General features: G+C 57.3%; 1 protein-coding gene across 1 annotated transcript in view; it reads left to right on the forward strand.

Moving 5' to 3' along the window:
• The window catches only part of C6H7orf50 (chromosome 6 C7orf50 homolog), a 147,898-nt gene that overhangs the window by 111,547 nt on the left and 22,675 nt on the right, over nucleotides 1–13,676 (forward strand). The window contains exons 4-5 of the mRNA XM_038539693.1: nucleotides 5,725–5,924; nucleotides 12,362–12,443. Of these exons, the coding sequence (XP_038395621.1) occupies nucleotides 5,725–5,924; nucleotides 12,362–12,443 (282 nt within the window). The remainder of the gene's footprint in view (nucleotides 1–5,724; nucleotides 5,925–12,361; nucleotides 12,444–13,676) is intronic.

Raw genomic sequence — 13,676 nt, forward strand, 5'->3', positions numbered from 1 at the left:
TGTGGTTGCTGGCGGTGCAGGTGCTAACCTAGAGCACGCCCAGGTGTCCAACATCTCCTGCCTGGGGGGAGGGTGTCCTGGCAGACGGGATGGTCAAGGCCCCTGTCCCTCGAGTCTACATGGGGTCGTCCCTGCCTTCCCGAGTCTGCCTCCTTTCTTAGACAAAGGCTCTGCTACCTGAGCCTGGAAGGAAGGAAGGTCTGCAGGAAGAGAGGGCTGATCATGACCTGGAATCCCCCAGTGTGGGTGGGAACAGCAATCCCTAGCATCGGCCCGCTGCTGGCAAAGCCAGCCGTCGAGATGTGTGCAGAATGGCAGCCCTCTGTGTCTTTTGATGGCCCCAAACTCCTGGTCCTAGAACTGAGACTCTGGCATCCAGCCCTGAATCTTGGAGTTGAGCATGCCCCAGAGGTGGTGTCACCTTGCTGTCACACCTGCAGGGACCACCCACATGCTGAAGCTTCCGTGCCCACAGTGGCCCAATCTGCTCCTCTTCCAAGGCTTAGGGGGACCAGGGGAGCCTCAGAGGCCACTTCCCTGTCTGCTGTGAGACCAGGGCAGCCCTGGACAAGGACAAGGCCGTTTCTGAGGCTGGGGAGACATGGCAGCAAGACTGTCCTCTCAGAGCCTTTCTCGGTATCCCAAAGCTGCCCCCACCCAAAAGGCTGCCTGCTCCCCAGGCCCCGGGACCCCATAGCTGGGCTGCTGTACTGGGTGCAGGGAGTAGGGCTGGCCAGTTCTGAGGGGCAGGGGAAGGGGTGAGAGCCCTTCCCACTATAAGCCAAAGATGTGGGACAGAGACACAGGCTCATGCAGCACACTCTCTCTTCAGCCTTAGACTGGGTCCCCCCAGAAGCAGAGTGACCGACAGATGAGGCACAGGAACCTGATTTGGAGATGCAGCTGTGGGGGCAGGAGCGCCAGGAGCTGTGGGGTGAGCCTCAGCACACCCCTAACCCTCCCACCCAACAGGCCTGGCCCCAGTGCCTACCAGAAACAAGCTAAAAGTGTGGGGCCAGGTGTCCCTGTCCCCCAGTGGCCAGTGTTGGCCACAGCAGCCCCCCAGGGGTATGTGTTCATAGCTGCTGCTCCCCAAAGGAAAGACCAGGGTGAGGGGAGGCTGACCCAACCCAACAGTTCAAGTGTCCCTCCCTTTGTGAAGTCGGATATTTGAGAGGGAGAGAAAAGTCCCACTGGACATCTGCCCCATCCCCTGCCGCCACCTTGGCCTGCATCCCTCTGGTCTCTTTGCCAATGTCTTCTCATTGGGGAATGACAGTGGCTGTTGGCTTCTGTGGGTTCTTGAGTTTGGGCCTGGGGTGTTTGCAGGGGAGCCTGTGCTCTGTGACCAAGTCCAGTGCCTGGAGAGGCCCCTCTCCTGGATCCAAAAAATGCTGAGCCTGTTCTCCTACATCCTGTACTACATCCTGCACTACATCCTACCTATATCCTGCAGCTCTCGGTGGAAGGTTTTTCTGCTGGGTGGAGTCTGTGGTAACCTTTCCAAATCAAAGTCATATCATTTCTCCCCTGACTCGTGCCAGGAATTACCAAGGTGAAAGAAAATGGTGGCTTATGGGACACCTGGATGTCTCAGTGGTTGAGCATCTACCTTTGGCTCAGGTCATGATCCAGGGATCCTGGAATCGAGTCCTGCATTGGGTTCCCCACAGGGAGCCTGCTTCTCCCTCTGCCGATGTCTCTGCCTCTCTGTCTCTCATAAATAAATAAATAAAATCTTTTAAAAAATGATCATTTATAACGTACTCATCTTTCCTCAAACAGTGTCAACGTTTCTATCAGAGGTGCCCCCATATTTCTTTTACTTACCTAGTTTCACTCTTGAGTCTGGGACTTTTGGGTTTGTTTATTTCCAGTATGTTTAATACATGCAGCCAGTGTTTTCATTGCCCTAGAAGCCGGTAAGGATTTGATTTTTAGTGCATTTAATGACATGAACACTACGTTACTTACTATTGTACTTGAAAACATTTATGTTGAGATGACCTAGAAGAAATTCCAGGTCCCTCGGTCATACCACCCATCATCCTCCTTGGTGGCAGTGGCAGGTCCATTTGTCCTGCCTGAAGTTTTCCATGTGCATTGAGTTATTTTTGTGCCTTTTGAAACACAGTCCAGGAGACGTCTAACAGTAAGAGAATGTGTTGCTGAAAGTTTGACTTCCCGTAATAGGAGATTCTGTATGTGGTCCAACGTGGAATGCCAGAAACCATGGCAGCACTGCTGTGCGGTCATCCCATCTCTGTAGAAATGCGTGTTTGCATGGAGGCTGCACACTGTCAGTTCCACGTGTTTGTGACAAGCAAACAGGCAGCAGACCAGGGTGGTGGCAGATTCCCCCCATGTTGTCCAGTCTGTGTTTTGGAAAAGGGTCGTGTTCACAGCTGGTGATCTGCTGCCGCCCTAGACTTCCCCTGGAGAGTGGGCCAGGCCTGCAGGGGGCTGGGGGTGCTCCCCCTCTCACCCCATGACACTCCCAGAAGGGACCCCAATAGGCTTCGATGATCTGACTGCTGCATTCCTTTTAAGATTTTTCTCTGTTTACATGGGCTGTTCACAACCTTTAAACGAGGTAACTTTGAGGGGGTATGGGTGATGGTGGCAGGTGTGTCCCAACTGTTGTTTGCTAATTAAAACCGAGTTCTGTGGAGGGTTATCAGAGCAGTGGCCACTGGAAGAAGTTCATTCTCAGCTGGAAGGAAAGTTGTATTAATAAGCCTTGCCTCCAGAGATGGTGGTATCACTAAAAGCTCGCAGGCGGCCCCTGGCAGCTGCCGTGCTTGAGAACCCCCCTGCACAGGCGATGCTGCAGGATGAGGGAAGCAGGGGGGTCCCGGGTAGGTCCCCATGGCCCTCACCCTGACGTGCTGGGAGGTCCCTGGGTCCAGCCAGTGCCTGTCCTGCTGTCTCCCATCCCAGCCCCTACCCCCTGGTCCCATGCAGGCTCCACCATGGCTGACACAGCACTCTGGCCCTGCCAGCCTAATGTCCACACAGGGCACCACTCCAGAATAGCTGACGTCACTCGTGTGATGGTAGCAGCAATGGGGGTGTCACCTGGTCCAGGCCAGAAAGGTCAGGGCACCCAGAGCAAGGAGACCAGGTGAGGTCCACGCAGCAGTGGGCACCATGGCCAGCCCAGTTACCCTGCAGCCCTCACTTGGCCTGTCCCTGCTGTGTGGGCCAGGTCACAGCCCTGCATACCTGCACCCACCTCTTTATCTTCAAGCAATGCCAAGGACCTTTGTGTTTTTCACAAATCATTGCTTGGATTCATGTGCTCACCTCCCGGTGAAGGACCACAGCTGGAGGAGAGGCAATGGTCTGTCACCCTGTCCCCCTCCTTGGCAGTATTGGTGGGAGAGTGGCTCTGGTTACTTTCCTTGGTGGCCCCTACCCTCTGAAGAGAATCAGAAAGGGCCAGTGTTTAGGGAAAGGAAGGCTGGTCCAGGTGGAGAGTCTGTCTTGGTGTTAGGGGTCAGAGGGCTTGGGTCAGAGGTGCTGGCTTCCTCGTCTGCTTCACACAGTATGGTTTGTTTTGCTGTCATACTGTGCATTGTTTAAGCTGCCAGCCCTTAAAATTCAGGAGGCTTCACCCTGTGTGATTCTGTTTCCAGCTTCTCTGGAGAGGCCTCTCAGCCTGGGCTGTGGCCAGGGTGTGGGCATCCAGCTGGACCCCCTCAGCGTCCCTGGCTGACCCCTGGCACAGTCAAGGGTGGGCATCACGGCCCTCTGAACAACTCTGGAGGCACATTTAGCTCCTGAGGACGCAGAGCATGGGCTCCAACTACCACCACGCCAGGGTGACCGTTAGCCAGAGAGAGAAAGAAGCTATCTGTGTCCTTTCCAAGTTCACATGTCCTTAATGCTGGGTGTTGTAGAAGAAGAAGCCAGACCTCACAGGCCACACCGCATTCAAGTCCTGGCCACCAGCCTGGTGGCCCCTCTGTGGGGACTGCACACACTCCGCAGGCCACCCCTGGGCCCTCAGGAAGCAGACAGGGCTCCATCTCCTGTGGGGTAGGCCCCTCCAACCTCGGTGGGAGCATCCTTACCCCACTGGGTCAGAGCAGGAGGCAGAGGCCAGGCCCTGGTGACAGCCAGCACCATGACAGATGCAGGGTTTGTACTCAGCACTCTGGGCAAGGGGGCAGCTGCTTCCTACCCTCCCTGCCCCTGCCCAGGCCCTCAGGGTCAGTGTTGATGTGCCCTCGGCCCCCGCTGCTACAGCCCTGACCTTTCACTGAGACTTTGGCCCTGAAAGGCTGCTGCCCTATTGCCTGCCTGGCTTCAGGGAGGCAGAGGCTGGCCTGCGGCTGTTTGCTGTTCTCGGTGCCAGACTGGCTGTGCTGCCTGCCCAGTCGGCCACCGTGGCCCAGGGCGGTCTGAGCAGGCAGCTGGGGCAGGGGAACTCCCTGCAGACGTCATGCTCATCAGACAGCTGCCCCCTAGACTTCAGGAAACACCTAAAAACCAAAGCCCCTCAGGCAGCTGGGGCGCTGGGCTCCTGGGGCTGTATCTGCGGAGATGCCACTCCTCCCCAAGAAGGGGGTTGTCCAGAGACTCTCCTCTGAAAGCACCTCCCGTCCTGGCGGCCTGAGAGCCCTGCGCTGGCACACGTGTGTGTGTGTGTGTGTGTGTGTGTGTGTGCGCGCGTCCATGCTTGCGTGTGGCACTGCTGGAGACTCCCTAGTGTAACCCTGAAACCCCACTGCTGGTAAATTCAGCTGGTTTTAAAGGGAAGCAGAGGAGGAGCTGACGAAAGCTGCTCTTTTGTTTTAGAAGATTCCGGAAGGATTCAGTGTTTAGTGGGAACACAAAGGTTGTCAGGACGCTGCCATTTTATGAAGGGACTTGCCTGGCCTGGGGGGTGGGGGAGCAGCCGGAGGGAGGGGCGTGGCTCTGCAAAAGCTGGATGCCCCTGGGGCAGCTGGCTAGGCCTCTGGAGGCCTGGGGAGCAGTAGCCAGGTCCCTGGCTGGAATCACAGTGACACTGGCACTGGTGTTGTAGGTTTTCCAGGAAGGGGGAAGGGTGTGCAGCTGCTGGAGTCACACACCACCACCCCCCACCTGGTTTTGAGTCTCATTTGGTTTGATAGTCAGGACTATACCTGGCTGGTGTCTGGGAAAATGGTGTCCAGAAGCCACAGCCAGCCAGATCGGGAGGGCAAGAGGCCACTAGTGCCGCGTCTGCCAGCTGCACAGCTTCCTGCTCTCCTTGGGAGAGGTTTGCTGGAGCAGAAGGGCCTCAGCGGATCCTTGTGGCGGGAAGACTGCCCGTCCCCATCCCCCGGGAGCAGTGTGCCTTTGATTGCGCCTGTACCTCATGTCCTGCTGGGCGGTGGCCTGGGGGTGGCCTGGGGCAGACAGCAGTGGGAATGGGCTGGGGACAGGCGAAGGGCAGTGTCCTGCAGAGCCTCATGGGATGGAGCCCTCCAGGTGGCCCAGAAATCCTTGTCCCCAGCACTGAGCACACAGGGTCTGGAAATGCAGCTGAGGTCACTCAACTTTGACCCGTCCTGGGGTGAGGGTCACCTGAGTCCCCAGGAGGGCAAGACTCTGAGCAGCTGTGTCTCCATTTGCCAGGGGAGCCCAGCACGGGGTGTGGGACAGCCCACCCACCTGGTAGGGGTCAGCTCCTCAGAGCGGGGCTCCAGGATGCTGCGAGACATCCTTGCAGGCTGGTTCTCCCTTGACTTTTAGGGAGGAGCAGTATTGGGGGCTGGGCAGGAGACGGCCCCCCAGCTGCCAGTGCTAACCCCGGAGGAGAAGAGGGTCCTGGAGAGGAAGCAGAAGAAGGAGCGGAGAAAAGAGGAGAAGAAGCGACTGCGAGAGTCAGGAGCAGCCCAGAGCCCACCAGCCAAGCGTTCCGGGGCCCAGCTGGCCCTGGACTACCTCCGTGGGTAAGACGCCCCCCTCGCGTGGGGCCTGGCCAGTGTCCAGGGACTCTGTGGTGTCCTGGGAGGGAATTTGGGCTGTGGACTCAGGTGACCTGGGTCACATCTGGCTCCAGAACCACTAGGACCCTGGGGGCAGTAGGGCCACCACCAGTGGTGCTCCTGTGGTCTGAGGCCTGTCCTGGCAGGTGTCACCACAGAATCATCACCTCCAGTGGGGCTGTCAGAGGAAAGGGAGCAGGGCACAGTCACTGCAGCCATGACTGGAGCCCTTGGGGTGCCCAGCAGACCCTGCTTTACCCTGTCACCACAACCAGGTAGAGGCTGGCAGTTACACTGCTAATAGCTTTGTAGGAAACTTTCTAGAAGCTCCAAGAAAAGTGAGGCCACTGTAACACCACTGGCTTCTCTTTGCAAAGAAACTTATAGGTAAGTAGAGGCAGGTGTTCCAGCAGGGCCCCCCCTCCTGGTTTTCCTCCCCAGAGAGTGAGTTCGTACTTTCTCCGATCTGTACTCACTCTTTAGGCCATGAGCCTCAGCAATCGAGACCAGGTCAGCCTGAGAATGCCTGCCATGGACACATGCTTTCTCTTTTTCCTCATTGTTTTTGGGGAACAGTTTACATGCAGCCACTGCCACAGCCAGGTTAGAACACCTTTGTTACTGCAGAAAGCAGCCTTCTGCTCTCATGCAGCTCCCTACCCCAGCTCCAAGCGAGCCCTCCTCAAACTTGTATCACTGTGTTAGCCCTTGTATCACTGTGGATGTGCCAGTTTGGGACTTGTTCACCACATGGCCTCTTGTGGCCTGCTGCTTCCACCTGGTGTAGTGTTTTGAGGTTCATCCACATGACAGCACATGCCAGCATTTCCTCTCTCCTTATAGCCAAATATGCATCGTGGCTATTGTGGCTGTTGCTGTGGTGCATGCCCATGTGCAGGATTCTGCGTGGAAGTGTTTTCCTTTGTCTTGGGCATAGCCTTGGGGCAGGGTTTGCTGGTGACTGGTGTAGGAGAGCTGCAGACACAACAGTTGCAGCATTTCAGCCCCACAGCAAGGGGAGGTGCTCTGATGATGGCCATCCTAATGAGGGTGGGGTGGCATCTCATAGTCCCCTTCACTGGCATCCTGTACCATGTTGAACCAAAAATCCAGGTAACTCCGTGGGCTGCTGGGCTACCGCCTCTTGGCTCCTCCCTGGAGGGTCACTGGATGGACTCAGTGAGGAAGATGGACTCCTCCCCAGGAGGACAGCTGCCCACTGGCTCTTGAACCTCCACCTGCTGGCCTGCAGAACGCTAGAAGGCCCTGACCTGGCTGCACTGGGGGCAGGAATTCCTCTCTGGAAGCCCGCCTGCCTGCTGAGAAGAGGGCTGCAGATAGGCTCTTGGACTTCTCTCTGCTGCACACACACCCCCACCCCCCACCCCCGGAGCAGCCGGCCAGAGAGCTGAGGGAGCTGTGGCCTGGACTGTGGTCGGAGTTCCCATCCCCTGGCCCATTATTAGCTGTAATGATGTGTAATTCTGTGCGGTGTGGGACCTTCAGTCTCCCTGCAGCCTTGGCTCCTGGGCACAGTGGGTCTGTGCTGGAACCATTGCCCCTTTGGGTGTCTAGTTCTCCAGTGTTGGTATCACCTGGGCACACTCCTCCCACAGTTCCCAGAAGAAGTGGGGAAGGGAGCTGGGGAATCTGTGTCTGCTGGGACCACATGCTGGCACAGCCCTCCTGGCCTCCCTAAACTCAGCAGGGGTGCCAGGGGAAGTCCTAGGCCCAGATGTCCATGGGGGAGGCTGGGGTGACCCGACTGTGTGTCATGTGTGGGGTGTGCCCCACAGGGAAGTGCAGAGACCACACCAGCAGCTTAAGGACACCCAGCCCATTGTCACCCTCTGGGGATCCTCTTCAGGTCTAAGCACTTCTCTCCATACTGGTCTGTCCAGTCTCTGAGGCCTGCCTGGTGCAGGGGCTCAGCACTGTGGGTGCCACCAGCGTCCTCTGAGATCAGAGCAGATGCAACATCCGTGCCTCTCTGAGAGCCAGTCTGCATTTCTGTGAGCCTGCACGCCTGGGCAAATTGCTTTCTGCCAAGGTTAGAGCTGTCCTCCCAGCTAGGTTGGTGCTGGAGACAGAGAAGGCCATTGGGCCCAGGATGGACAGAGGAGCAGGTGGACAGGCCAGGGAGATGCCAGCTACAGAGTGGACCCCAGGCTGTACAGCAGGACACAGAGCCTGACTAGGGCAGCTGGCAGTAAGGACGGGCCAGGAGGCTTGCGGTGCCTATGGCCACTCTCTGTGTAGACCCCTTATGGAAGGCAAAGGGAGGGCTTCACTCTGGATTGCCCAACTCCCTGGTTTTCACCTCAGGGACTACTGCCCTGCCCAAACTGCCCCCACTACCTAGAGGCCAGCCCAGGGACCGTGTCCATCCTCTGGTTGGCAGCCTGTCCTCAGCAGTGTAGTCCTTGCTTCCGGCCTCACCTCCAGCCCCCATGGACTCTTGCAGCCCCCTAGTGCCTGCCAGGTGTTGGTGCTGTGCAGATGGAGCCATGCCGTGTTCCATGTGTCCTCGTGAAACAGCAGTGATGGCTTGTGCACCCTGTGGGAGCCTCAGGGGTAGTCCTGGGTACCTATGAGATGTCACAGCCTGGGACAGAGGCAGCTAGGGTGCAGGGTTCCCAGAGGAGAGGAACTCCTCTCCTCTGGGAACCCTGCACCAAGTGCCTGTGGCATGGGCTGAGGGCAGAGAGACATACTCTGGTAGTTTTCTTCCCTTCTCCCCGGGGGTCCCTCCTGTCTGCCCAAGCCAGCAGGACTGTCCTCCTGGCAGGAGGCCATGGGCCATCTGCAGCTATACCTGTTGCCACACAAAGTGACCTTGTGGGAATGAGGTTCCACCTCGAGTAGCTGGGGCCCCATTTCCCAACCACAGCCGGGCTGTGCTGCTGTGGCTGGCAGGGCATCAGAGAGCTCCTGAGAGCAGGGGTTTGCAGGAGGGCACCCGTCTCCTGGAGGGGCCCCACTGTCACTTAAACTGGAACAGGAAGGTATTACTGCCCCATGTTATAGACAGGACTCCAGGAGCTCAGAGCTGGAAAAGGAGGTACGGAGCTGAAATACAGGCCACACTCTGTGCCACGCTCCATGGCTACTGCTGCATGCAGCCAGTGGTATCTGTTGCAGTCCCCACACTGCATTTGTGGCTGGTGGCTGGTGTGCTGTGTGACAGATTCGGGTCTCAGTGCTACCAGGCTACTGGGTCAAGAGAAGTGAGGGGCCCTGAGCACATTTGTAGCGGGCCAGTGGGGTCATGGGCACGAGCAGCGCCCCCTCTCCCCTCACCGAGTGAAGCAGACATGCACACCTACGCCTCCTTCCTCCTTGACAGCGGTGTCCTGTCCCAGCCGCGGTGCGCTCAGTGCCACAGCCTCACCCCCAGTGCAGGCCGTAATGTGGATTGGGTGCCCAGGCAGGCTATAAGCAGAGCAGAGGCAGGGTGGAGGCTCCTGAGTGGGTGGCAGTGCCGTGGGGACTGGGGATCTGCAGGGTGTGGAGCTCCAGTGGCTCAGGGCTTCCCTGCAGGCATGAGGCTGCCACACCCCATCACAGCTGAGGACCCTAATTATACCTGGGTCCCAGTCCAGGCACTAGGATTGATCTTCCTGTCAGCTGAGATGAGATTTCTGCCACAGAGAGCTGGGATTGCCACAGGGGGCATGGCTGCTTCATGCTGGTACCGATGGGCTGGAACGTGGGAGTTGGCACATGTGCTACCTGTTGTCCGGAGAGCCGTGGTGTTGGGGAGGGGTTGGTGGAGGGAGGAGACACATTCACCGGCTCAGAGGCTCCAGAACCTATGTCTCTCATGAATAAATAAAAATTTTAAAAAAAGAAAGGAAAAAGAAATACAGAACCTGCCTGATGCTGTGGCCTAGGCAGGGCCTCGGCCCTGGGCTCACTGTGGGACTAGAGCCTCAGAGCTGCTGTCATACCTGCCACCCCTTATGCCACACCACATCTCTGGGTGGCCATGGGCTTGGGGCCTGGGCAGTGACTGTGCCTGCCTCTTGCTCGTCCTTCATCCATGACCTCATGGTGCCCAGAGTCGAGTTCTCTAGAAGCCACTAAGGACTCAGCACGCCCTCAAGAGGGTGGTGCTCAGTCCTGGCACCAGGGAACCTACTCTGGCCCTGGGTCCCTACTCCCTCGCTGCTCCCTAAAATACAGATTCTTTTCTCCTGGCAGGGCACTGCCTCTCAAGCAGGGGTCTCCAAGGGTGGAGCAGGAACCCCAATAGGCGGGCTGGTTCATCCGTGTCCACTGTCATGTCTTCCCTGTCATTGTCCTCATTGTCCTCATTGGCCTTCACTCTGCTTGTTATGGGCTTGCTTGGAGCCCCCAGCCTGTGTCCCTTGCTTCCTGCAGGCCCACATGACCTATCTGAAGCCATTCCAAGACTCCATGGGGGCTCAGATGACCAGAGCCCTGGTGTTCCAGCAAGGATGTTGCTTTGGGCACACAGCCCATCTGTGTTGTCGACGTGGCAATGATGGGAGCCAGGTCCACAGAGCCCCAGGTCCCAGGCAATGGAGCTCAGCACCACCACACCTCTGTCAGCCCAGGAGGAACCCCACAGGCCTTAGGGTGAGGTCATGTGCCATCCTCCACGACAGGAGGATGGGCCAGGGTACAGGCAGTCAATGGAGGCACAGGGAAAGTTTATTACAAGGAATGACTAAGCATAACAAGGGCTTGCTAGTGTGTCGAGGACTCGAGACCCAGGAGGAACAGATTCTAGGGCAGCCACTCCCCTAGAGCTGGGACGAGCCCGGGGCCTACACCTCTCAGGGGAGGCCCAGCCCTGGCTCACAGAATGGCAGGGAAGTCACAGGAGCCGAGCTCATGGGACTTGCCGGGAAGGCTGCTCAGGGGCGGTCTGGCTGGGACCACAGTGGACCATTGCTCCCCAGAACCAGGATAGAAGAGCTTTTCTCTGTTGTCTGGTTATGTCTCTCCAGCACCTTCTACTTCACATCAGACCATGTGGCAAAGGAAACATTTTTGAAGAGTCCGCCTGTTTCTACCAAGTGGGTGATGGAGGAAAATTTGAGGCAGAGCCAGTGACTTGATGATCAGTGTGGGGAGGGGCCAAAGGGCGGTGGTGGCTCTTTCTTTTCCATCACTTCCTCTAATGACCGCTGTTCTGATTTCTGCTTTCACGCTTCTGTGGGGGCACAAGCTGAGTGCCGCACCTGCTGGTTCTAGAGCCCCAGTATGTTGCCCTAAAGGCACGCTGCTTTGTAAGAGGACCAATCTGGCGGCCTCCAAGGCCTCACTGATAAATGATGGGAATCCAGACATTTCAATTCAAGATGGGAATCCAGGCATGAGCTGTGGTGTCTACTCCCTGAGGAGGACAGAAGCAGAGGTCCAGTTTGGCTCAGGTCCTGCTCTGTGGCTGCCCCACAGAGTGCCCCTGGTCCCTAGACAGGCGTGGGGCAGGGCTCCCGGGGCTCTGCTCTTACATGACTGTGTGTACAACAGCCCAGCAGCGAATCATGTGCTTCTGCCCTGGCCCCACAAGCTGTGAAGCCAGCAGGAGCTCTTGGACCCTCTCTGCAATTACCTGCCCCCTCCCCCCCACTTCCCAGTAGAGGCAGTGAGGCTGCAGCCCCATGGCCATCGGTGCCCAAAAGTCCCAGATATGCCAGCCTCTGGCCCTGTGTTCACCTCTCAGCTCCAAGAGCCTGGCTTTGCTGCCCACCCATCCTGACTTACTTCCTCCAACACCTGATGTTACCTGCTTCCTCTTCCTTGGCCCCTCCAGTGTGGGCTGCATGTGAGCAGGCTGGGTTTGTTGCCATGGTCTTGGCATGTGGGGGCCTGGCCCCTCGGAGGCCTTCAGGTTGCTGACATGCAGGTCAGGAGGCTCTAGCAGAGGCACAGAGCTGGCATGGCCGGTTTCTTTCCTTGTCCCTGATATCCGAGCAACCCAAACAGCATGGCCCTTAAGGCTGGGGGTTCTTGGCTCCTCTTAGCTTGCTGTCCCTCACCCTCCACGCACAGCTCTTGGCTTAAAGGCTTCCCCTACTCTGGTGGGCAGGCTCTGCCATAATACATGATAAAGGCTTTGCAAGAATGGCTGATACCACAGAATTCCGGATGTACAAGTTGGCATTGTAAAATTTTGGCATTGTAGGGCTGGAAGAAAGAGCCCTGTGCTGTTGTGTACAGATGTGGAGGCAGGCCTAGCTGGGGAGGGCCCTGAGGGCATGCAGAAGTGAAGTGTCCTCCCAGTGCCAAGTCCCTGAAGCCCTTCTGCTCCTGCTCCTTGGCTGCTACCCTCCAGCTGGCAGGTTTGGGCAGTACCTACACACACCCGGTGCACAGACCCATCCAGCTTCTCCTGCCAGCACCTGAAATGTTCTGTCCTTGCTTCCTAGCTGGGCCGAGAAGCATGATAACTGGAGATTTCAGAAGACGAGGCAGACCTGGCTGCTACTGCATATGTACGACAGCAACCAGGTGTGTGCGCACTGGGGGGAAGATACATGTACATGCTGGGGGGGTGGGGCAGGTGTGTGTGCACGTGTACAACAGTAACCAGGTGTGTGTACCTGGTGGGGAGGAGGAGAGATGTGTGCATTCCCAGGGACTTAGGGATCTCCCAGATGATAGTCTGTGCATACTTGGGGGTGGGGGTCAATGTCCCAGTGACCAGGATGGCAGGGCCTGCTTAGGCCACCGGAGCCTGAGGCTTCCCTTCCAGCAGGGGCTTGGGAAGGGCAGGCCCCCAGCAGCCAGGCCTGGCCAAGACTATGGTTAAGAAAGAGGCCCTAGCACTTGTGGTAGGAACCCCGCCAGGGGTCCCCAGTCCAACCCCTGATTTTACAAAGGAAAGGATTTGCTTGGGGCTGTAGAGGAAGAATCCCTGCTTGTCCAGGGCAAGACTTGGGCCAGGGGCTTGCAGGCTTGGGTCCTGGGCTGTCAGCCTGCCTGCTTCAAGCTGAACCTTCCCCAAGGAAGCTGCTGACCATAGGGGAATTGTCTTCCCAGGCGCTCTTGATCCAGGGGTGGGTGGTGTGGTGTGGTAGAGGAGATACTGTGTTACCCCAGAATGCTGTAGTATCCTCTTCCTGCGGATGAGCCAGGCCTCTCATGACCACCATGGGCTCTACTGGTTCTTACTGGCATCCATGGGCAAGGGTCCCATCTGCAGTCACATTTGCTTGTCAGTGCCTGTCATTTCCTTTAGCTTGGATCTTCCTTCACAACCTTGGTGTGCTTGGAGAGGCCAGTTATCACACCCAGGGGCGTGTATTTGTGTCCTCCTAGCACACCCAGGAGCAGGTACAGGATGGTTTGATCCTGATGTAAGTCAGGATTCAGGGGACACCTGCTGGGTTTGCTCCTGTGGTGATCTATGGAGCCATGTCTGTAGAGCTGCTTTGAGATTATGCAGACACCCTGTTTCTCATCCCACCTGTGTCCATTGGTCAAGCAGGAGCTCTTGTCTGGGTCAGTGGTCACTGTGCACACAGTGTGCATCCTCCTCTGCATTTGTCAGTCAGCATGCTGCTCTAGGGGAGGGCCTGGCTGCCTCCCCTGTGATGCTGCAGGGTCATCCCTATCAGTGTAGATTTTCTCACAGGTGGTCATCCCTTGCTGCCATCGTTTGTTTTGACAAGTATAGTTTTCATTACAACTGTGGTGGCTCTAGGATGGGGAGGTTGACGGTGCCTGTCTGCACATGATGGG

Source organism: Canis lupus, chromosome 6 (assembly GCF_011100685.1).
Source record: "Canis lupus familiaris isolate Mischka breed German Shepherd chromosome 6, alternate assembly UU_Cfam_GSD_1.0, whole genome shotgun sequence".
In the NCBI taxonomy this organism is placed as follows: domain Eukaryota; kingdom Metazoa; phylum Chordata; class Mammalia; order Carnivora; family Canidae; genus Canis; species Canis lupus.